Source organism: Antechinus flavipes, chromosome 1 (assembly GCF_016432865.1).
Source record: "Antechinus flavipes isolate AdamAnt ecotype Samford, QLD, Australia chromosome 1, AdamAnt_v2, whole genome shotgun sequence".
NCBI lineage: Eukaryota > Metazoa > Chordata > Mammalia > Dasyuromorphia > Dasyuridae > Antechinus > Antechinus flavipes.
Genome location: NC_067398.1, coordinates 21,946,849 through 21,973,008, shown reverse-complemented (window position 1 = coordinate 21,973,008; position 26,160 = coordinate 21,946,849). Strand labels below are relative to the sequence as shown.

At 38.5% G+C, this 26,160-nt stretch overlaps 1 protein-coding gene across 1 annotated transcript in view; it reads left to right on the top strand.

Moving 5' to 3' along the window:
* Positions 1 to 26,160, top strand: part of CADPS (calcium dependent secretion activator) — a 542,165-nt gene that overhangs the window by 470,803 nt on the left and 45,202 nt on the right. Inside the window, 1 exon segment of the mRNA XM_051980071.1 lies at positions 21,545 to 21,577. Coding sequence (XP_051836031.1) covers positions 21,545 to 21,577 — 33 coding nt within the window.

Here is a 26,160-nt window from a genome sequence, read left to right as displayed (position 1 = left end):
CTAATGCTGTGCTAGAAGGACATAGGCAGCTAAATGGTACAGTAGATAGAGTGCTAGGCCTGGAATCAGGGAGATATGAGTTCTAATGGGGCCTCAGATACTTAAGTAGCTGTATGACCCTGGCCAACTCACTTAATTTCTGTTTTGCTCATTTTCCTCATCTGTAAATGGAGATGATGATAATAATAACACCTACCTAGATGGGTGTAGTGGATATAGTTCCTAGCCTGACGCAGGAAGACTCAAATACTTACCAGGTATGTGACCATGGGCAAGTCAGTTAACACTGCTTGCCTTAGTTTCCTCATCTGAAAAATAAGCTAAAGAAAATGGCAGACCATTCCAATATCCTTGCCAAGAAAACCATGTATGGAGTGATGAAGAGTCAGACGCAATTGAAACCATCAAACAACAACAACCTAGAGTTGTTGTAAGGATAAAATAAAATAAGATTTGTGAAGCATCTAGCATATTATCAGCATTATATAATTGTTAGTTATTGTTGGCGTCCATTTGCAAATAAAAGGGAACTTATTACATGGATGCATAAAAGTGTGCTGTGGCTACAAATAGAAAAATGAAATATCCTCTGCTCTGAGGGAGCTTTCTTCCTAATAGAGGTGATAGTCGTAGGGAAGGTGGAAGGGCCAAGTAGTCAATGTTTAGGATATATACAATATTTAGAAATCAAGAGGATGCAGATATTAAGGTCAGTTTGTCGTTTGATTCAGTGCAGGAAGAAGGCAAGGTTTGATTACCCAGAAAGCAAATGTAGTTTGGTGGAATGTGGATAGGAGATAAAGCTGATGGACAGATTCATCTATTCTAGAGTCAACTCATTTAACAAAATATATCCATTTCTAATGCTGAACAATTGTTTAGCACCAAAGACTGGTAGTGAGAGCTTTCTTTTCTGAGTTTTTCAGTAGCTGTGGCTGCTGAGGAACAGAGGGCAAGTTTGGAGTCTTTTTTAAAAATTTTAAGTGTTATTGCAATGTTTTGTTTTTACATCACAAACATAGTGGTCTGAATAGGGAGGTGTTAGTCCAATTATACTCAGCTCTGATTAGGCCATATTTGGAACCTGATGTTTGGTAATAAATATCACTTTTCAGAAACCACACTGACAAGTTGGAAAGCTTCCAGAAGAGGGCACCATGATGATGAAACTACTAACCAATATTCTACAAATGTTGGTTGAGGAAACTAGAGATGTTTCTCCTAGAGAAGATTCAGAGGGTGATACGATCACCATCTTTGAGTATTTGAGGGACAGTCATATGAAAGAGAGATGATTGGTTCTGTTGGGTCATCAGGCCAGAACGAGGAAATATGCGCAGATATTGCAGACTGAGATTTGGGCTTCTTGAAAGGAAAAACTTCCTAACACTTGCCAGTGCTCTGATATACCTTGTATCTGGCCAAGAATCCCCAACTTGCTGACTTGTTATCCAGCTTCTTTTTTAAAGAACTATAGTTATCCCTTCCACATCACAGGTGTCAGGAGTGAAGCATCCTGGGATCTGAAAAATGCACATAAATTTTTTTGGCCCTCTCTTTATACCAAAGAAGAAGTCTACATTTTTTCTTTTGCTTTTATGGGGGGTTTATAGTACTTATTGTAAAATTTGGGTTGATTACAAACCATATGTAATTTTATGAATTTCTGAGTTTCTAAACTTTCTCTGTGTCATCTGCTGCTATGTTCTCTGTGGGTTTCACAAGCCTCTCAAAAAAATTCCCATTTAATGTCTAATGTTGACCAATGATGTAGCAAAACTGAGATGGCAAAAGTCATGATAGGGAAGGGGTAACTGTACAATGGAAAAGAAGGTCAAAGAAGGGACTGCTTCCTGATACAATCTTTCTAATCTAATACTCCAGATTTCTTAAACCTGGATTTCCTCACCTGTAAAATGTGGTAGTTGGACTCAGTGGCCTCTGAGGTTTTTTCCAACTCTAAACCTGTTATTCTAGGATAGTTCTGAGGTCCTTTCAAATGTTGAAATTCTATGATTCTACCCCTATCAATCTTCCCTTCTCTGATGACCCATAAGCACAGCCAAAGTCAGGCATCAAGCAGAATACAGAAAGATCTCTGTCCTTTCCTGCCCCATCAATGGGTACCTCTATATTCTACTGAAGCATGAGGCAGGATGGGAGAGACAAGAGTTGTCTATCTGTTGAGCCACGACTAGTGACAGCTTACACTTCAAATGTAGTTTTCTCCAGTGCTGTCAGGAGCCGGAAACTCATATCTTGTTTCTAATTATCTGCCTCGACCCCTTCCTTTTTTCCTTTTTTTTTTTTTTTTGGACAGTTTTTTTCCCATTTTTGCCACATTGTATAGAGCTGCTGCTCCATATTTTTCTAATGCTGGCAACAAAGATTAGAGATGTGATAACGGCACATCCACAGCCAAAGATTGCTTTGCTCTGATGCCTTCTGTGACATTTCATGGGACAAGAGTGCCCCCTTGGTAAAAAGCAGGAAATGTCTAAAGGGGACTCGCTTGGAGTTACAGAGATTTCCATCAGGAAAGCTGGAGAATGTGAAGGTCGAGCTTATTCTTCGGTGATTTCTATTTCCCCTGTGATAATCTTTCATTCTTATACAGAAGTGCCTAAAGCACTCAGAAATTGTAGAATTTAGTAAATACCAACTGTGGTGAAATACTTTTATTTAAAATGAAGCAGTAGTTTACAATGAAGCCTGCAGAGAGCCTGTTCTCAAAAGCCAAAAAAAAAAAAAAAAATGAAACCCAGGAGATGGGTCAGGCAGCCTTGATTTAATTCAGTCACCAGATTGAGGAACAGAGTTCTCCAGAGCAGTTATTTTCTGTCAGAACTGTCAAAAGAAATTCTGGCACCTGAGAAAAATTCACTATAAAGAGGGTATGAGAGAGATTGGAATAGGCCATAGGGGACATCTCAGTATTTTCCCTCCAAAGGGCTTAGGGGAGAAAGTCCTTCACCCAAGTCCAACCATAGGCACAGTTGCAACAAGAGGGGGGAGACCCACTTCCACCTCCTTAAATGTCAAGTTTTGTTGCTGCTGCTGTTGTTGTTCAGTCAACTGACTTCATGACCTCATTTGGTGTTTTCTTGGCAAAGATATTGAAGTGCTTTGCCATTTATTTCTCCATAAATGTTAAATTTAAGAATTTCTATTTGCTCCTAAAGTTGATGGGAAACTCCTAGAGTTTGCTGAGCAAAGGAGGGACGTGTGTCTTTAGGAATATCACTTTGGCAGCTCCGTGGGTGATAGAGTAAGGTAATAGGCAGACTGATTAGGAACTTACTACAATGGTCCAAAATTTCCCAGCCTTCCTTGGAGATAGAAAGTTATCTGTCTTCAAGGATCCCCCTTCTTGGATGGGACTTCTGCCTCTCACCAGAGATATTTGAAAACGTAACTTTTCCATCGGCCAATTGTTGAGGAACTAACACCCAGTGGACACCAGTCTCTGAAATTCTACAACTCAAATTCTTTCCTAAAGATGATGTAATTGGCAGTTTCTTCAGTTAATGATCCTCTGTGACAGAGTAATAATATTCTACCAGGGCTCTTGTGGGATGATCATTGGAAGAAAAGCATCTCTTAATTCCTCAAGTCCTCCCCCTCTAGCACTTTCTTCCTATGAACCCACCAAGATGATGTGGCCCAGACCTTGGGAAATAATAAATCTTTGATGTGTCATCTCTTCTGCCCATTTCTTTCATCAGTTCTAACCCCGTCTTTCGGTACATGACATGTCCTTTGGGAACTTTTGACAGACAATTTTATCACCTAGTAGGACCTCTTCATTTCTGACCCATCCTTTAAAATGCAGCTTACAATTAACACACCTGCTGTCCAAAGAAGGCTCTCCCTAGTCACCACATCCTTCAGAAGCTTTTCAGAACACAAACCAACCTCCAAATGGAGCCACTCGCCTTCATATTGTTTGATTGGAACAGATGAGTGGTTTTCAGAGTGAACATAAGACACAGTTTTTATTCCTTTCAGTCTTGAGGTGCAGAGTGGTTGGGTCATAGAAATGACAGCTACGGACTGGGCACTTAATCAAAATGTACTCAGGCTTCAAACAGAAAATAATTGTTCTGAAATTAAAAGGTAAAGTTGTGTGTTGTGCTCCAAGCTCCCAGCCACATGCTGTGGAAGGCTCTGTACCCAGAAGTACAGAAAGTTATGGAAAAGCCAGCAGGACTGCAAAGCTTCTAGCAAACAGAAAAAGATATTAGGGAAGGAGTTCGAGATTCTTCTGACTTTTTACTTGCCATCTTGCCACTTAGTTGGGTATTAAGGTGCCGCGACTTGTGTTCAAATCCTCCCTCAGACATTTATTGCTTATATGAGTCTTGGCAAGACCTTTGACCTCTCTGTGCTTTAGTTCCTTCATTTCTAAAAGGAAACTCTGTAGATTTGGCCTATTTTAAACCTATGATCTCATTGAGGTTTGACGAGTGGATTTGAAGTTTGAGAATCCAATTTCAAATCTCATCTCTGTCTCTTGCTACCAAGTGACTTTGAACAAATCCCTCTACTTGGTCTCTGAGCCTCAGTTTCCCCTATTTGAAAAATGGAGATAATAATAGTGTCTATATTGTGCCATTGAGGATCAAATGAGAATATATGTGAAACATAATGCTGATTATTATTACTAGAATAGAAAGTACATAGACAGTAGAATGAGAGAATCTGGGTTCATGACCCTGCCACCTACCTACTACCTGTGTGATGTGAGCATATCATCTAGTACAGAATTGAGTCTGCTCAAATTATAAATGAGAGGGATATACTAGATGGCCTATCTAGCTTGAGATCTATGATTCTTTCTACAGAAGTCCAATGAGATCTGATTCTTTGTTCTAGAAAGTTTGATATAAAACTGGTGGAGTCATACTTATTAGCAGATTGATCAAAATAATGTGTAGGAGAATAAAGGGGATGGTATCAATGGAAGAACAGTTAGATGAAACTGCCTATAACATTTCCCTAACCAGAAAGGGGTTGATACTAAAGAAGGTCATTCCGTAAGGAAGGCTGGAAAGCAAAGCTGATTAACCACAGCTAGGCATCTGCTATGGAGCCCCACAGCGAAATGAGATGAGAACACAAGCTTCCTGGACCACATCCCCATTCCCAGCACACTGAGCAACAGAAGACATGGACATTTCTCCTCGTCCATAGAACTCAGTCTGAGAACAAATTATTCCAAGGGATGGGACCCTTTGGTTCAGTCAAGATCATTCCCCTGACATTTCTTCCTCCCTCCGGTACCAGATAAACCAACAGGCCTTTATGGACCAAAGTATTAGGACCAGGAACTGGATTATAAGAAGCATTACTCAGATATTATTATGGAGAATTTAGCAAATGAATTCTTTGGGAGCCAGAGCATTTTCCAAGATAAAACTGGCCCACAATCACCTGGATAATACATAACATTAAAAATTTCAGAACAAAGTTTTTTTGTTGGATGTCACCATCTTGGATACTTATAATTTCCAAACCCTGAGGAATGAAATATAAAGAGCTAGTTAAAAAAATCCAAACCATGTGGAAAAGGTTGAGGCTCATCCCAGTGATCCTGTCTACTCTGGAGCTGTCCAAAAAAAAAATGCATTCACTGAGGCTTCAGAAGATTAACTGCCATCGCCCCATACTAAAAACAGTCTTTTTATCTATTTGCTCAATAATCTATAAAACATTAAATAGGATCTAGGACCACTTCCATCTCAACTACACTGAAAAGTATGAGAATGAGATAAACTTAATTTTTAACTGAGAGTTTTCAAACTGGTTATTTTATCCAACCCTCACAGTATTACTAGGAGAGTCTTAGAGTATTAATATACAATCTAGCTTTTTTGTTTAATGTAAGAAAAATTAATAAATAGAGATGTTATAACTTGGCCAAGTTCACCCAGCAAGTTAACATAGGGGAAACATAACAGTTCCCATAATGATTCATATTTATATTCAATTCAGTAAGCAGTTCTTAAGTGTTTATTATATTCTAGCCACTGTTTGGGATTGGAGACCCGAAAACAAAAATAAAATCATTTCTGTCCTTGAAGAACATAGTCTATTGAGTTGCCTTCTCTGTCACTGGAAGATTTACAAAACATTTTCCTCACAGCAGTTCTTTAAGATAATTGTTATATTTTCTCTATACAAAACTTTAAAACTGAGGCTAAGAGAATTTAAACTTAACTCCTTTGAATGGGGAGCATGGATAAGGAAAGAAATGTTCCATTTACCATCAGAATACCTGAATGCAGAATGCTAGCTCAGCAAAATTCCAACATGACCTTGGGCAAGACATTTCAACTTTGCATCCCATTATTCTCTTAGATTATATGCTTATTGCATTATCTTCCAGTCCAAAATCTATGACGTTTTCCATTCAGTCAATCAACAATCATTATGTTGATTATGTGTGCTTACTATGAGCCATGATATGATCACAAAGATAATAAAGAAACAGTTCAATGGTCTTGAGTAATGGAGGAAATTACATATACCTATGTGAGTAAATAAAAATTATACCTAAAATGTACCCGTGGTAGTTTGTAGGAGTGTGATAATGGCTGATGAGTGGAGAAGCTAAGACTTGAGCACAGATCAAGCCAAAGTTTCTGACTCTCAGACCCCAGATTCATTATCACACTGGTTTCCCATTTTAAAAAAAGGAAGGTAAGACAGAAAGCTGAAACACAAAGTGGTTCAATAACTTGTACAATGTCACCCAGAAATCAGTGATGGAACAAGCACCAGTATCAATATTTTCTGATCCCAAGTCTGATGATCTCAACCCTATGACCCTACTATCAGTTTGCCTGATTTTTCACCTCATAGACAATTTAGGGAAACTTTACTTTTTAATGCATTTCTGCATTCTATTATTTCTTTTTCAGTGTTACTTGGATTCAATTTGCAAATATTTATTAAGCACCAGTTGCTGCATGTCATCCACTGAGGCAGGCACTGGAAATATAAACAAAAAAATTAATAACTTCCTGACCTTAAGAAGCTTATATTCTACTGAGGGACAGAGGTATCTACTGATGAGTCAATGAAAAGTAATTTGAAAAGTGAATATTAATAATGTGAGTCTTGAAATAAGGTGATAATACAATGGTAGCAAAGGTGAAGAAAAAAGTTCATTGAAGTCATAGGGGAACAGATTAGGGAAAGGTATGAAGACAGGAAATGACTTTCTGAGTTTGTGGAATAGCCAATAAGTGAGTTTGACTGAAACATCAAGAATATGGAGAGGATTAATAGGAAGTATTTCTGGAAAGGTAAATTGGACCCAGGCTGTGGAGAACTTGAAATACCAGAATCAAATAAAAGATCTCAGACAAGGAGAGTGATGTGGTCAGACTTGTACCTTAAGGATTTAGAAGATTTATTGATCATCCTAAAAAACATCAATCAGTTTCTGGGTGCCATTGATAAGATGTTGATATAGAGATTGATGCTAATGGAGAGTTGATGGAACCAGGGTTGTTTATCCTAGAGAAGAACAGGTTTAAGGGGGACTGAAGAACTGATTTCAAATAACTAAAGTTCTGCCATGTGGAAGAGGGGTTAGATTTATTCTAGTTGGTCCTATAGGGATGGAATTAGAAGCAATGGGTAGAATTTGCAAAAAGGCAAAAGTTTTCCCATGTAGTGGAGTTTAAAAACATGGATCGAACCTCCTCTTTGGTGATGAGTTTCTCCTCCTTGGAGGTATGCAAGCAGAGACTGGGTACAGAGGAAATTCTCTTTCAAGTAAAGTTCAGACTATTCTGGTCTCTTCTGACTCTAAGATTCTGTGATTCTTTAATTTTCACATCTCTCATGAAGGCTTTAGATTTTGGAGGCTGCTCTTGAGATCTCAGTCCCACATGTGTAAAATATACATCTGCCTTTTATCGCATCTACCAAAAAAAAGGGCGGCCAGGAGGACTCACATCCTGGTAGATATCTCAGCTTTATGATGCTTCAGGAATCCAAGAGTGCCTGTGATTTGCTGCTTCCAGCATTGTGTTTTTCTCCATCCCTTCGGGAAGGGTTGGGAAGGGATAGTGCTGTAATTGTCACTTGAACCCAAGCAGTTGCCACTGGGTTTGCTCAACTGCTCAACCGCACACACAGTCCCAGTACATCCACCCACACAGACATTCTGTCTCACCCAAGCATTCAGTCCCTCACTTGGCACTGGGAATGTATTCGTCTTCCCAAGATGCACTTGAGTATCCCTGATTATATATCTGGGGCTGTGGGTTGGGTTTTTCTTTTTAATCCAAAGTAGAAAAATATTTCAGAATGGGAAATGTCATTCCCCAAGGATTCTGAGAAGGTCCCCTTGGGATGTAAATTACTATCTCTTCTTCATAAGGAGAAAGGGAATCTTCTCCATCTAGATAGAAGGCTCTCTCTTCATTTTATGCTTTAACGGAGGAAATGAATAATATGCATTGTCAATTTTAAAAAAGAAATCACAAAAAGAACTAATTTTGACCTGTAAGAACTTAAAAGCTAAGTCTATTACAGTGTGGCATAGAGAAGTATAAAGGAAAGGGGACAAATCTGTATTCAAATCCCAATGATTTGATGCTAACCCAGTGATCACAATGATGCTAACCATTAACACATCACTCAATCATCTAAGCCTTGGCTACCTCATCTATAAAATAGGAAGAAGGCAGAAGGAAGAGGGATTAATGTCTGGAAAACCTCCCTCCCAGAGCTGTGGAGAGATGGGAGGGAGAGAAAATAAAGGCTCTTTAAATGAAAAACATCAAAGTTGAACAAATATTTGAGAAGTTCTTTCTTCTATTATATATGTATATATAGGTAGTCTTATAAAAAATCCTAACTTTGACTTCATTATATACATAATAGCTATGATAAATATATACCTATAGATGTACATACACATACATATGGTAGATAGATACAGATAGATAACATTGTGAGGACCAGATAAGATAGGACTGAGGAATAAATTACTTCTCTGAGTCTGTAATTCTCTTTCTCATAGTGACTTAATGCCTCTGAAATGTTTTTATGTATAAAATAGAGATAAATAATAACGTGTATTTATAAAATACTTTGTGAACTTCTTGTCACTTTGCAACATAAATTTTTACTTCTCTTCTCATTGGAACAACCTCCTGATGCTAAAGCACAAACACCTCAAAGCTTAGCACAATAAGCTGAGAGTTGGAGAAGACCTTTGAGCTCACTAAATACAATCCTCTTTTTATACATGAAGATATGGAGGCACAGATTCACTGTCATACAAGGGGTACATGACAGAGATTTGGAACTCAGGTCTTCCAAACCCAACCTTTTTTCTTTGCCCCCAAATCCTCATCAGATATTCTATTCCTATTTCATCCACATGAAGTGTTAGTTCATCAAGGATACACATATGCATGTTAAAGATCAAGGGACCATTCACAATTAAGTTTAATGAACAAAATCCCTCCTGTTCTCTTTTTGTATCTCATTTAAACTCCACAAATATTGTTCAAAGCATGAACTAGGCCTATGGGTTCACGGAGAAAGAACTGGGAGGAACCTCAGACATTGTATATTGGAACATCTTCATTTTAGTAACTTGCTTGTGGTCACATAGGGAGTTAGGGTTAAGGCAGGACCTAAACCTATATCTTCTATACATTCAGATATGAACAATATGGGAACTTTTTAAGGCATCTGCAGATTTGTTATTAGCATTTGTTTTTTTTTTTCTTCTTTTAAACGGAATGAGGAAAAAAAGAGAAATGTTTGTTCATTGGCGTATAAAATAAGACTAAAATTTTCTAAAGAATTGCCCACATCCTTTTGGGTTCTGTAGAACCAGTGCTCATCTGCCTGAACCATACTGCTTCTGCATAAAGTTTAGAGCCAATTTTTTATAAAGAAAGTGAAGCTCTTTAAGGGTTGAGGGACTTTTCCAAAATCACAATGATAAACAGGAGCAGCAGAACCCTGTTCTCACTAAAAAGCCACTGTGCCACATCTTAGAACCTTTCTGCATAGAAAATAGAGCTATAGGGTGAGAGGTCTCAACCCTCCCATTTGTACATCTGTAACTAGAACAGTGTGCATGGGGCTTTGAAGCACGATGCTCACCTACTAGAGCACATGTTCCTTGCCTGTGGAATCGATGCTCCCTAATTTTGTCTTCCAACCCTTACACGACCAACCTAAGGAACTCCTTCCTGGGGGTTCAGCTCCAGCAAGGGAAGGGCTAGGCTCTCCCTCTCTCTCTCTCTCTCTCTCCTAGCACATCAGACTGTTTCCTGTGAGCTGCCCACCAGCCTCCCTAATTTGGTACTATCTTCTTACCTCCATGTCCTGCTCCCTAGTGCATTTAATGCAGGTACAACTTCAACTCTGGCCTTCTTCTGTTACCAGACCCTCACTTCCAGTCAATCAGTCAATAAATGCTTACTAAAAAAGAAAAGAGGCAAAAGATAGCCTCTACCCTCAAGGAGCTTACCAACTAATGAAGAAATATCCTCCCTTTCCATTTACCTGGCACCAACCCTGGGTTTGCCTCCATCCAATATGTTTGTGTCTTTATATCCAATATATCTTCTTTCTCTCATCACATTTCATTTTTTCCCATCTTCCTTTATTCTCTCTGTTTCCCCATGTATCAAACCAGGACTCCTCTGTAATGGTACTTTGTATTTATTTGACCTCTCTATCTCATCGCAATCCCACATTGCCATTTTCTGTATCCACATGGTGAGAAAAAAAGGGGGAGTTCATCTATAAAAGGACATCCTAAGAAGAAGCTTTTAGACCTAAGACTATGGTCTTAGGATTCTGGGTAATTTTATATGTTTCAGTATTTGTTTATTAACTTCCTACAACACTGTGATGTCCCTGAAAGTTGGAAGACATAAAGCTATGTCTATAAAATAATATTGAAAGACACTTAGCACAGAACTCGGCATATAGTAAGCACTATTTTTGTCATTTATTATCATCATCATTATTACCAAGAGATCATATTTATAAGGCTCAGTACAGTACCTGACACATAATAGGCACTTAATACTTGTTCCCTTGCCCCCCAATCATGTAGCCGAAAGAGACTTTAGGAATCTTGACCAACTCCCCCATTTCACAGTGGGGTAAACTGAGGCAACAGTAACAACAAAACTGAGACTTAGAGAGATTAACTGATTCCACGCTAATTCTTAGAGGTATACAGTGGCAGAATTAGGACCAGAATCAGATTTTCTAAATGGTCCTAAGTTCTTTCCCTCTGAAGTTCTCCTTACTCCATAAAGCTGTCCCATATGGTCTTAGCTCAATCTGGTAGGAGAAAAGGGAAGAGTACAGAAGTGGAGTCTGGGAGCTAGTAGAATATACTACTTCTTTCAAGAGCACTTTAGAAGAATGGGCCCATGTATTTCAGTCATCAAAAGTCTCTGGTTAGTGCCCTGACCCCATTTAGGGTTCTCTTGGCAGAGGTACTAGAATAGTTCTCTATTTCCTTCTCCAGCTCATTTTTACAAATAAGGAAGCTGAGGCAAACAGGGTTAAGTCACAAAACTAGTAAATGTCTGAGATCAGATTTGACCTCAAGATTCTGGATTCCAATGCTCTGTCTACTGCAGTGCCTCCTAGCTGGCACCTGCCACTGGCACAAACTACACCTGTGAACTTGGGCATTCCACAGCATCCCTGGTCCTTGGCTTCCTCGTCCATAAAACGATGGCGTTGGAATAGATGCCTCTGAAGTCATTTCCATTGCAACCATTCTCTAGTGGGCAGGGAATTGGACCAGGAGCCAGGAAATCTGGCCCTGAAACCAACTCTAATACTAACCTGATGATACATCCCTCAGAATTTTTCCCTTATAAAAAGAAGGGCTTATTAGAGTTGTTGACGTGAAAATTGCTGCTCAAATGTATGTTAATAATTTAATCATCCTAACTACCTTACAAAATAGATGCCATTACTATGCTCCCCATTTTATAGATGAGAAAACTGAGGCTCTGAAAAGTTCATTGACTCCCCTAAGGCATACAGCCAGTAAGCTTCTGGATCAGGATTCAAACTCAGATCCAGAAATGAGGAATGCACAAAAGCCAGGAAATCAGATAATGTCAATAAGAACTTCTCTGTCAGCAAGAAAGCCATGATCAAAACTTCTTTAACGTGGCAGGAAAATTGGAGCGCTGAGTCAGGGACTAATGCAGAAATGTTGGATTTTTATGCTTAAAAAAGAAAGAAAGAAAGAAAGAAAGAAAGAAGGTCCTGCAGCTTCATTTTCCTGGGTTTTGTTGCAAAAGAGCCTAATCCACTTTTTAAGTGTGCATTGATTTCATAGTATCAAAGCCTGCAGTCCTCCTGGGCTGCACCTGGGCTGCTTTTTCCCCCTAATGAATAAGGAAAAGTGGTTTAAACCCCTGCTGGGCTTCCTATCAAAGCCACACAATGATTGGCCTGGGTTCCCTTATTAGAACCCGGCAGAAGGAAAGCCTTCAATCGTCCACATTGTGCCAAACTGGCGTCATACACATTTGATGAAAAGGTTGCATTAGGCACCTGAAAAATAATTTAATAACTCAATATAAAGGCCATTAAGTATGTGTCTACACAAGTAAAGTCAGGTGGAGAGCTGAAGTAATAAGCCGGGCCATGCTGCAACTGATTAAATTAGCTCGCAATTGCTCAGCTCTCCCTCAGCAGCATCCCAGCCTGCAGAAGCCACTCGAGGATGTGGCTCTCAGGACTGACATGACAGATTTCGAGGTAAGGAAGCAAAAGTTGATCCCAACATTTAATCAATATGACTGGTTGGTTTTTCTGCCTCAATGGCATTATCCTTTGACTAAACTGCTCAGTAAATTCATTCAGAGTGACATAATTGTGATTTAGACACAGGCGAAGAATTTGATCTAATCCAATAATTAACCAATTGGTATTTCTTGATTGCACTGTGGCTCTTTGAGAGTGAGGATGGTCTTTTGCCTTTCTCCAGTGCTTAGCACATCGCCTGCACAAAGTAGGAGCTTAAATGCTTATTGACTTGACATAACTTATTAAATGCTTATTCTGCTCCAGGTACTTTCCTAACTGCTGAAGATACAAAAACAAAATAAAATATCCCTTCCCCTCTAGAAGCATAAAAGGAAAAGAAAATATCTATGTGTGTGTATGTTAAATATATAAATGTATATAAATATGTGAGTATGTTTAAGTATAGGGACTTAAGCTGTGATTTCAGGTTATAAGGAATTCCCACTTGAGGAAACTCCCTCTACCAAATAAAGTTAAAATCTTTGCAACATATAATCTCAGAGAACACTGAGAAATTCAGACAGCTGAGAGTGTATCACAGATGGGGCTTGAACTCATGTTTTCCTAGTTTTAGGACCAACTTTTACCCACTATGCCCTGCTGTATATAAGTACTGACCTGGGTTCTCTTATTAGAACTTTGAAAAAAAAAAACTAGAGGTATTAAGAGGTAAGGGGGAGAAGTAAGTACAGTCCAGATATGATAAATAGACAATGCAAAGACATGGAGAATGAAGATGGAGTGCCCAATGTGAGAAATAGCAAGATAAGTTGGCTAGACCAAAGAATGAATAAAGGGGAATCATGTATATAATAATGGGAGAGTAGTTCAAAGCCAGGGTGTAAAAAGGTTTTAATGTACGGCAGCTAAAAGGGATAATTCTAGTCACTGGAACGTTTTTCTTGACATGCTGGTCATAAATTGGTCATTTTGCTTGCGACTTCCCCAGTTTTCTTGGTCCTATCTTCCAGGGCCAAGTACAATTAATATGCACTTGAAGACAGTTACCATTTATCCTCTGAGTTTTCTTGTCTCCAGGTTTAACAGGCTCAGTTCCTTCAACCGTTTCTCATATTACATGGACTCATGGTCCTTCCCTAGCCTGGTGGTGCTCCTCTGAACAATATATTGATGTCCTTAAATTCTTAAATTAAAAGGACTAAACTCAAGGAGGAAGTCTAACCAGAACAAAGTACAGTATGACTATAACCTATCCATTCCTGAAAACTCATATGGAAAGTACAGTATGATTATAACCTACCCATTCCATGTGTCTCATATGGCATAGCCCATCATTAGTTTTTATGGTTGCCATATTACTTTGCTAACTCATTGACTTTGAGGGTATTCAACCCCCTGATCTTTTCAGAACTGCCTCTAACTATACCTTGCCCATATTCTACTTATGAAATCTATTTGTTAAATCTAATGATAAGACTTTGAAAGTATCCCTATTGCATTTTTATCTCACTAGATTTGACAGAATGCTCTAGTCTTGTCAAAAATCTTTTGGAATCCTGACTCTGTCATTTTCTAACTTCATTATGCATTTTTCCCAGTTTTGTGTCATCTCAAATTGGGTGAACATGTCATCTTTGCCTAAAGCATTAATAAAAATATTAAATAGCACATAACCAATGATCCCTTGTCATTTTGACATGGAACCATTAACATACTTTTTGAGTCTGATTATCCAAACAGTTGTGAAACCATCGTATTGTGTTATTGTTTAGTCTACATCTCCCAGTCTTCTCTGTAATAATTGCATGAGATACTTTAGACCTTGACAAAAATCTAAGTAAATGATATCCTCAGCATTCCCTTTATCTACTAAGCTAGCAAACCTGTCAAAAAAGGAATTAAGGTTAGACTGACATGATCTCTTTCTGATGAAGCTTTGCTGTCACTTTGTGATTATTGTTTCCCCTTTTAAACATCCATCAATGATCTTTTTAATGATCCAGTCTAGAATTTTTGCAGGAAATGAAGTCAAACTCATTGTCCTATAAATTACAGATTTCATTCTCTTCTCCTTTTCTTAAAAATCAAGGCACGGCCCTTCCCTTATCTTGTGTTAACTCTCCACGATCTTTCAGATATTATTGACAATGACTCAGCAATCCATGTGCCAGTTCTCTATCAAGGACAACTGGGCATTTTCTCATTTTCTTTTTATTATCTTTCCTATCAATGCTCACTTAGTACTTTTTGTTCTATCATTTCTATTACAAAGACCTTCTCCTTGGCAGAGAAAACATAAGCAAAGAATTGATAAAAAATAAGAATTGAGCATCTCTACTCTTTCCTTCTTTTGAGCTACCATGACCCCAAAGGTCCTATTCCTTCTTTGATCATCTTATTCTTCCAAAGGTGGGCACTCCCTCCAACGATGCTAATCGCAACCTATTCATACCTTCTCATCCAGTTTGTCTCTCCTATGGATTCCACAAATCTTCCACTTAGAATCTATCCAACATGTTGAAATGTTTTGATGTTGCATGGATGCCATTGGAGCACACAGACTGTCCACTGGTTATTTCTTGACTTATCCACATTTTTGATGAATTTTCACTCTGATGACATTTACTCCACTTCATTCTCCTTCACCTGACTGTTTGTGATGTATTCCAACGTGCTTGTGGCCATCATGCCTCTCTCCATGTTGTCCTTTGCATGTGTTGCCCCTTTAACTCTTCAGAGCTGTGGTATTCCATGGATCTCAGGCTTAGAGGATCATCTGACAGACATTACTGCTGGAAATATCAACTTTTGTTTCAGTGAGAAATGTAAAGTCATTAAATTAAAGTGGATAATTAGAACGTGCAACATTATTTGAGAAGTACATTAGAGAGTTAGGAAAAGGGGCTTTGTGAGTCCATGGGAGAAGGCCTTGACCAACAATGGGAACCTCTGTGGAGGTGAGGTCAATTGAGTTGCCCTTTAAAGGATGGGTAGCAATTCTTCATGTGAACAGGGAGAGATATAGCATTTCAAGCAGAGGAAACTGTGAACAAATGAATGGAAGTGGGAAAGTGCAATATACATTTAAGGGATAAAGTATTTACAGACAGCATGATGGAGTGGAGAGAATATCGTATTTGGAGTCAAAACATATGAGTTCAAATTTAACCTCTCAGATCTTCAGTTTCTTCATCTGTAAAATAGTAGTATTTGTTTCAACCTACATTGTTGAATCTCAAATGTACTCTATGAATGTAAGTAGTGAAAGTAAGAAAAATGTTGCAAAATCAAAAGAGAAGCATTTATTAAGTGACTACCCCTTATTTCCACCCTCAACTCCTTCTCCAGCCTTAAGCTGCCCCAGAATCCATTCAGGACAGGCAGATGGCAGGAAAAACTACCACCACTGGGAGCCATCCTCCCCTCTTGCCTTCCTCCTTTACTCTATATGGGGCTTAGGTGATTGGGGAGTTAACAACTCCATTGCTTCCAATGACCTTGCCATCTGGCCGCCTAAGATCCTCTGGGTCTTGCCTCCTGCACTATCCCTTTGCCCTGCAGTACCCTAGCACTGTCATTTTCAATACCTAAGTAAGTAACCCAACAATCTCTGGGCCTCACCATCTGCCAGATGACTGTAGCCCGGGGACTCTTGGGACTCTCTAGCAGCCCTGCAGTTGAACCTTCCTTCCTGAATTGTCTCCCTCAGAGTGTGAAGTCCTTGAAAGCTGGAACTGTCTCACTTCTTCTGTTTGTATCCCCAGTGCTGAGTACGGTCTTTGGCACAACATATGTATTTAATAAATACACTTTGGTTCATTCACTCATTACATTTTAGAGATACAAAGCCAGGAGAAAAATCACCCTTCTCAGAGTTTGCATTCTATTGGTAGTCATATATCATATGAACCAAGTATCTTATTGATAAACAAACTGATTTCTATCTTGTATATATTTTATATAACTTTGTATGTGTTTATATATTTATATATGACATATATAAATATACACATGTATGTGTGTATATTTTGTATGACAATATGACAATATATGTGTGTAGATTGCATATATACAATATGTGTTTTATTTATGTATAATGTAGTCCATCTAGAGGAGACAACATATATAATATTTTATATATAATTGACATATAAATTTCATATACAATGAATATATTTCATTATAATGTCACATATAAAATATTATATTTATAGGTGTATTTTTATATGTATACATACATAAATATGTGCTTACACATATATACACACATATATATGTGTACATTATTTTATATGGATATGTGTAGATTATATATATGTTTATTGATATATATGTAGATTTTTTTTTATTTTATATATATAATATAGTCTAGCTTGAAGAGACAGCATATACAATATGTACTTATATATAATTGACACAATTACATTAAATATTATATGTGTATGTGCATGCATTTTCTATAACTATATTTGTTATATACACAAACACGTGTATATAAAAATACATACATGTACATATGTGTGAATATAAATTTTCATGGATACATAGTAATATATGTATGTATGTATAGATTTTATATTTATATAAATAGATATATACATATAAATATAAAATGTGTTTTATTTATATATAATATAGTCTAACTAGAGGAGGCAACATATATACCATATGTTCTATGTATAATCAACACATATAATTTCACATGTAAAATGCATGTATGTATCTTATATAATTTTGTGTATATATACATAAACATGTGCTCATATATACATATTTAAATATACATACATTAATGTATGTACTTGTTTATGTGGATTTGTGATAACATATGCATGTGTAGATTTTATATATATATATTATATATAATTTATATTTTTAAATATATACATATATGTATAGCCTAGCTGGAAGAGGCAACATATATAAAATATATATTTATGTATAATTGACATATATAATTCTATTTATAAAATAATATACATGGTGTCTCCTCCAGTTAGACTATAAGCTACTCAAGGGCAGGTATTATTTTCACTTTTATCTTTGTATCCTCATTGCCTAGCACAGTGTCCCATACCAAGTTGGCTAACTAATCCTTACTAAATTGATTTGAACTGATTTAAATACTCTGTAAAGCTACAATCCCTGGGGAAAAAAGCCAATTGATTTATTCACTGAGAAACCAAAAAAAAAAAAAAAAAATGAAACAGCCTCACCCTGGAAGAGTTTAGTTTCCTGAAGAGAATGTCTAAAAGTCTTGGAGTTGGATGAGACTTCAGAAGTCTTCTAGTGAAAATTCCCACACAGTTCATGGATCTTTGCTAAGACTTTCTTGACAGATAGTCATCCAGACACTGTATGAGCATTCCCAGGGCTTGGGAAACATGTTACTTTGTGGGACAGCCCACTCTCCTGTCACACAGGTCTAGCACAAGGTCTTTTCTTATCGTACTTTGAAATCCAGCCCATTGTGGCCTCCTGCTGTTGGTCCTGGTCCTGCACAGAATAAACCAAATCTTGCTGACCTCCCAATCATTTGAAGAGAATATCATGTTCCTTTCCCTTACTGTTAGTTACTCCCCCTTTAGTCCTCTCTTCTTCAAGGTAAACATCCCAGTTCCTTCAACAGTTCCTCAGGTGACATGTTCTCTAGATCCCTTAGCATCCTGGTCCCACTTTCCGGACTCTCTTTTTTGACTATTGCTCTTAAAAGATGGTCTTTGTACTGGACCCAGTGCTCTAGGTGTAGTCTGACCAGAGCAGAGAGCTATAGCTCTATCCTTTCCCTTTTAGTACTAGAGTTGCAATTGATTCAGGAAGGAATGAATTGAGGTTGGATCTGAATCCCAATTCTGCTTCTTACTCTCTGTGACCTTAGTTTCCCCATCCATAAAAAGAGCATGTTGGACTAGAGGACCTCTAAATTCTCTTCTGGTTTGAAATTCTTAATCCAATGAACTAGAAAATACAGAGATTGTATTCAGATCCTCGACTAAAAATAGAAATCTATTGAAGAACCGAAAAATGGAAATCCATTGATCTTCTTAATGTAAAGAAGATGGAGCCACTAGATGAGTAATCAGACCATGCTGTTGGGAATCAAAACGAATGTGATTGTCAGTCGATAATAGTAGTGGCTGGACCTTCGCCATGAGGTCCATCAGGCTCTCCCAGCTGCCAAGAGAGGGTTAAGAATTTGGCTCCTCTCTTGAGAGGAACGGAATGTGAGCTGGGAAGGAAGAGTAGGCGTGTTTAAAGGTTGATCATTTCAGTAGCCGCAAAATTACCAACTGCTATAAATCCCCAGAGCAAGGAAGACATCTAACTATGGAAGAAAAAGTCTGTTCTCTGGTCCCTTGTGCTTCTTTCCCTCAACTTGGCATTCAAGGCCCTCCATAATCTAGACTTTATGTAGCCTGATTTCTCTACTACCTTCTACCTGTGTACTTCCCAGACTTAACCATCCTTGCCTTAATAACCCATCCCTACACCTTTGTGTGTGTCATTTCCTATAGTTGAAATACCCTGTCCTTCCCCATTCCTACCCCACCATCATCAATATCATCCCATCCATTCTCTAACACTCAAGTCAAGTCCAATCTTTTCCAAGGAGCCTTTCCCAATGCTCCTCATCAGGAACCATCCTTCTCTACTTAGTCTTCATGTACTACTCGGGGTGCGCTCTCTTATGCTCTAATCTTGTTTTAGTTTGTCATCTCTGGGGATGAGTAGTTTTCTTATTTTGTGCCATTATTAGCATCCCATGACTCTGTGAATTAAGAAATAGATCATGGTTTGCGTGTTTCTTGGAATTCTAGTTTCCTCCCATACACCACTCAAGCCTACATGAAGCTCTTCTGCTTCCCCCAATTGCTACTGACTCCCTCCTCCCTGTTACCACATTGTTTTTTGTATATAACCATATATTTTCATGTCATCTCATCTGATTACATTTCAAATTCCACATAATTTCTCTTTTGTCTGGCACATAGTACATGCTTAATAGATGCTTATTGACTGATTTCTACACTGTATCTACCACAGCAGCTAACACAATTTTGTCCTTTTTTTTGTATGACAGAAAAAAGGGTAGAAATGGACCTATGATTCTACCAAGATAGGGAACACGTTTTATGGCCATTCCTTCCACCAATTCATTTTTGGCAATAAAGTAGCAATAAGCAGTCACAGAAATGGCCATAGGCTCTACCCTGCTCATACAGACAGAAGTATTATATGCTAAAGGAGTTTAGGGGATGCAGTAGATGAAATGCTGAACTTGGAATCATGGATGACCTTAGATAACTCACTTGACTTCTGTCTACCTCCACTTCCTCAGCTATAAAATGGGGATAATAATAATACCTACTTCCCAGTGTTGTTGTGAGGATAAAATGAGATATTTGTGAAATGTTTTGCAAACATTAGAGTGCCGTATAAATCCTAGCTATTGTTATTGTTAGTGTTTTCCATCCTCATGTCCATGTGCCATCTAACTTTACATGCCATCCAGAGGTCAGACTGCTCATTCCCATTTGACCTTAATTTTAGAAATGAAATGTTCTGTGCATTATTTTTTTTAAGAAAATTCACCCTAATTTTTAAACTTTTTTTTTCATTTATGAAATAAAACAAGCATTTCCACATATACCACATAATGTGGTATAATTAAAAAGAAGATTGCACATGAACTTATTAGCAGACACATGTAAATGCTTTTTGGCTGATTGACAGCTTAGACTGAGGATTTGCTTCTTAGTGCTTTTGTTTTATTTTTAAATAAAACAAATGTCCCCTTCCTGGTTCTCACTACCTTTATCTCCCATTCAGGATAATTTCACCATACATTTAAGCTTCTAAAAACATAATCCATGTGAGACTCAAGGACAGCCTTAGGTCAGGTTGGATTCTCATTGTCAAGTTGGAATCTCTCTAATGGTCTCCTCCCCTTCCCCAGTGGGACAAGTGTTCCCCAGTGTCCACACACTAGCTTTCCATGGACTCCTGGAAAGCAATTGAATCCCATAACCTAAAATGAGGGCTCTGCCCTTCAATTAATTCCAAGTTGATTTGTAATGACACTAGGAGCCCAGGTACAAAGAAGCAGAGTGGGAGGGGGAAAAGAAAGAAAGAGAGGAGAAAGAGGGGGAAGAGAGGACAAGAAAAGAGGAGGGAGGGTGAGAGGAAGGGAGGGAAAGACAGAGAGAAACAAATAAGCAAATAGCCTTAGTCATATGTGTCCCTGTGCCCTCTGAAAAATCCATTTCTGCTTCACCACAATCCCTTCTCCTGCTTTTACAAGAAGGAAAAAATTCAGGACTCCTACAGTAGCATCTGCTGTTATTAGAGACTGGGAGGCAATAGAACTGATTTTGTTCTCTCTTCTCTCTCCATTTCTCTTTTTTTCTATCTCTATTTCTAGCTTTTTTTTTTTTGTCTCTGTATCTATCCCTCTGTATCTGTCTGTCTCGGCCCTTTTGTCTATCCCTATGTCTTTGTCTGTCTGTCTCTGTCCCTCTGTCTATCCCTCGGTCTGCCTCTGTCTTTCTCTTCTCTCTTTCCATCTCAGTAGAGTTAAAGCTCTGGCTCCAAATAGCAAGCAGCTTCATTTTAGTACCTTTTTTTAAGTTTGTTTTCCTGGTCAGCATTGTGGTACAGCATATTGTTTTAACTCTCATTGTGTTACTTCACTGAGCTGTGAATGGTTCAATATAAAAACATGTCTCACCCCTATCTCTTCTTTCCTCCTAAGGTGAAGGCAGCTTCCAAGTATGTGGACGTCCCTGTGAGTATCGCTCAAAACGTTTGTTGCTTTCTTCACAATCGGGATGGTGCTGTTTTTAATGGTTTGGTGCTGAATTTTTAGTCATTAGAAAGAGGGAAGCCCAGAATATTTTCTGAGTAAAATTTTTCCCCACATGGGAAACTGATGATTTATGATTTCTTCCAGCCAGAAGAGCTTGAGGCAGAAACAAAAGCAACCTCACAGTACAAGGCTAAAGCACAATTCACTTTCATTTCATTTATATTTGGTTTTTCTGCTAAATTTCATTCTAATATCATCTTACTCAGCCCCTTCTTATTTATACCTCTAGGGGATTCGACTGTGAGCTAGAAATTTGTATAAGGGAGACAATATTTTTGATGAAAACAAATAGAGTCTGAACTTGTTCATTTTTTGGTATGTTCTGCAATTGTTTTAAGACAAACTTGCAAAACCCCTTATAATTAGAGGAGGCCTCGTTAATGAAGAGAGCCCTTCAAGTTCATAGATAAAGCACTTCAAGTTGCCCAAAATTTACATTTAAATTGAGGTTAAGTACAACATATGAATGCTGGAGTGTGGGATTACCTGTGATAAACCAGGATACATTCACAGATAAACCTTGCCCTGCAGATTAGCAAACTAAAAATGAAGCGATTTAAATATATTGTATGAGAGGAGATAAGAAAATGATTGTGCTTCCATTTAGAATAAAAGAGATGTAGGTCGGTTGCAAAATATTAAATTTGGAGAGCTTATCTCAACAGCTATCAAGGGTCTTGTACTGAATGTTTCTGGCCCCGAACGTGGTTAAGTGTCTTCGTTGTTCAAATACTTATTAGTTAAAATATGTCAGTTTCCACAGGGATTTATATTAACATTTAAATTCATTTCCCCCCGAATGTGTGTTACAGTTTAGCGGCTTACTTCTAAAAGGACAATAAATGATCAGAAATTGGGCTGAAATTAGAATTAACATACATTTTGTTTGTTTAATGAAAGATTGTGCCATCTATAATTATACCTTGAATTTATATAATGCTTTTCATCTAGGGAGCTCAAACTCCTTCACTCTAATCAGCCTTGTAACATCTCTGTAACCGAGAGTGGAGAAAGGTATGGTGGGTTGCCCGAGACATAAGCTGAGCCAAAGCTTGAATGCCAGGCTGTCTACAGATGTCACCTCACTGCTTGGTACAGGGGAACCCTCAAGCCAAGCTGAATGTTCTCATTCAATCTCAACCATTTAGATGGATCATTCTTACTTAAGTGAGACAGCTTAATAGCCCTTCCATCCAGTACCTTGCTCAGTCCAAATCAGAGACATTCATGAATGGGCTCCCCTTCCAGAGCCTCTGAAGATGCTAGTAGGTCAAATTGCTCTCTTTGTCCTCCAAAATGCAAAGGTTTAAGTCTGATTTGGAAACTTGTCTTAGAGAGAAATCTCTTGCAACTGCCTCTCAGGTTATAGCTGTGAATGAAGGCATGGAGCTCTATAAGGACTCTTAACCCTCAGTTGAGATGACCCACTTTTGCCAATTACTTTCTAGTCTTCAGTATATGTCATTGTGTACATTTGACTGCCGGGCTCTCAAACCAAAACTTCAGTGGAAGGAAGCCAGGTTTTTCATGGGCCTCCAAATAACAGCCATGAACCAGCCTTTATTCCTGCGATGCTGGTCACTGCTGAACTAACTTCATATTAAAAGATGACTAAGAGGTTAAAGATCATCGATTTGTCTTCATCCTCCTCTAGCACCAGCCTCCAAGTCATCCATGGTCAAGTTTGGCTTAATTATAAAGATGGCCTTTATTCCTATATAGATGCAAAGAACTTATCCTCAAGTCTGATCTTAAAAGAGACTTGAGTTTTTGCAAAAGTTATGGTTTAGACTCCTCTTGGTAGCAAAATAGGCCCAAATTTTGAGAGAGTGCTGGCAGTGATCTTCCTCACATAAAAAGTGGTATTAGTTTTTAAAAAGGAGCACTGGTCTACAATAACTAGCCTGAGTATGTGGTGAAGCCCTGGACTGGAGTCAGGAAAACCTGGGTTCAGCTTCCATCTCACATTTGAATTATGTTTGTGATTTTCTATATCTGTCTTATCTATAAAATTAGAGAGTAGAATTATATGCCCAAGGTTCTTTCCAACTCCAGAGCTCTATGGATTTCTATGTCTATTGGGCTTCAATTTTCTTAAGTTTAGAGAGATAGTGTTGGATGAAAGAAAGAGAGAGAGGGGCAGAGAGAGGAAGGGAAGGGAGAGGGAAAGAAAGAGAGAGGAGAGAGAGAGAGAGAGAGAGAGAGAGAGAGAGATGAAGGACGGGAAGAAAGAGACAGACAGAGAGAGGAAGGGAAGGGAGAGGGAGAGAGAATGAAAGAGAGAGAGAGAAAGAGAGAGAGAGAGAGAGAGGAAGAGAAGAAAGAGACAGACAGACAGAAACAAAAAGAGACAGACAGGGAGAGGAAGGGAAGGGAGAGGGAAAGAGAGAGAGAGGAGAAAGACAAACAGACAGAAGGGGGAAGGGGAGAAAGAGATAAACAACAAACAAAAAGAGACAGACAGAGAGAGGAAGGGAAGGGAGAGGGAAAGAGAGACAGAGAGAGGAAGAGAACAAAGCAATAAACAGAAACAAAGAGACAGAGAGAGGAAGAAGGAAGAGAGAAAGACAAAGAGAAAGACAGAGACAGAGAGAATAAAAGAAAAGAGAGAAAAAGAGACAGACAGAGAAATTAGAAAGATCAATACTGATAGTAGTGGTGGTTGTAGTAGTAGTGGTGGTAGGGATAGTAGTCATAGTAGCAGCAGCACCAGCAGCACCACAGTAGTACTAACAGCAGCAGCAACAGAGAGTTATATAGGGCTTCATTACACAACATTATTCAGGAATAAGCTGACTTTCTTAAATTACCATGTAGCCCTTTAAGAGAAAAAAATAACATTTAAAATGTGACTGAAATTCATTTCATTTCCTGCTTTCATAAATAGTATGTTAACCACAATTTATCCTCTTCTGGATAACTTAGTACTATCATTGTGAATACAATCACATCAGCCCATTGGATTGGGATGGGATCCCCATGTCTGCAGGTATGACTGAGGTGTGATCTCTTTGTCCCTACCGTGAAAGTCTTCAGATTTCTGTACTTATTGTATTTCTTGGTTCGTGCATGTGCCTTTGTCTTTTTCTTGGATTTTTCCCCTCCTTTTCTTCTACCATTACTTCTTATTATTATCAAGCTGTTTGCCTATAACAGCCCAAAACTTATTTTGCTTTTGGTGCTTCTAATCTAATGTGTCTAAAAGAGCTGATGACAAAAATTATTAGAATCGTTTTCAAAATAAGAGTTAAGGTGCTCTAAGCGACTGTCCTGAAATACCCCTATTAGCAAAATTCACAAGAGATCGGGGAGGGGAGGTATTGAATACAGAGCCTGTTTTGCAGCCAAGAAACCCAGGTTCAAGTGTGATGCACTTTGACTCTGTGATGCTGGATAAATCACTTAATCTCTCAGCACTCTGGCCAGCTAAGACTAGACACTGAAGACCTGCATTGGCAGATAAGAGTTTCCTCCCGTGAGCTTTGACAATACCAGTGAATCCCTCTCTCTTGTAGCTACTAAGTATCCCTGTCCCTTGATCATTCTGCTTATTTGGATAGTTGTCATTGTCACATAAGTGGCCTCCAGATAACTGAGGTGCTGCTATGGAAATATAACAGCAAAGTTAACCGAACCAGTTGTTGCAGGTGGGTTCAAGTTTCTGAAATTTGCAACAAGTTGAAAGCGTGTTTAGAAAAGCTCTCCAAACCAGAACATGGGAAAGGAAAGGGCTAACGGCTTCTGAAAGAGGAGAATCTGGGGCTCCCTGTAGAATCTCATTCCTAAATCTTAGTCTTTACAATGACTTTACTTTGGAAAGGACCAGAGAGGGTGAAAAGCTGTTCTATTTCCATAGAATCATTGTAGGGAACTAGTGGGGGTGAAAACTCCCTCCACAATACAGATCAGCAACTCTTGGATGAATTGAAGACTTCAAGAATTGTCCAGACCCTGAGGATTAAGGGGACTTACTCAAGGTCCCAGAGGCAGGGGAGATTTGCAAAATCAGACATTTAAAGCTGAAAGAGACCTTCAAGGTCATGAAATCTCGATTTACAGGTGAAGGAACTGAGGCTTAAATAGGTGAAACTATTTGTCCAAGGTCAGACAATTAGTAAGTTTTCTAGGTAGTATAGAAACTCAGATCTTCCTAACTCCCGGGGTCTATCCACTGTGCCATGGTAACTTTCAGTATAAACACTACCAAGAAATGAACACCTATAATAAGCAATATTAAGTATTTTGGAAGTTCCTTAAAGCTGCCATTTATAGAACAGGTAAAGGCTTAGAGAATTCAAAATGACACCTATTAACCCTCCTCCCTGTAGAGATGATGGGGAAATTGAGGCTCAGGGAGATGATGGGGAAATCGAGGTTCAGGGAGATGGTGGTCACCCAGCTAGTGAACATTTGGACCTAGAATTTAAACCTCGATCCCATCTCTTCTCAAGTGGCGTGAACCCCCATTTCCTACTGAAAATGGCATTGGCTTATCAGACCTC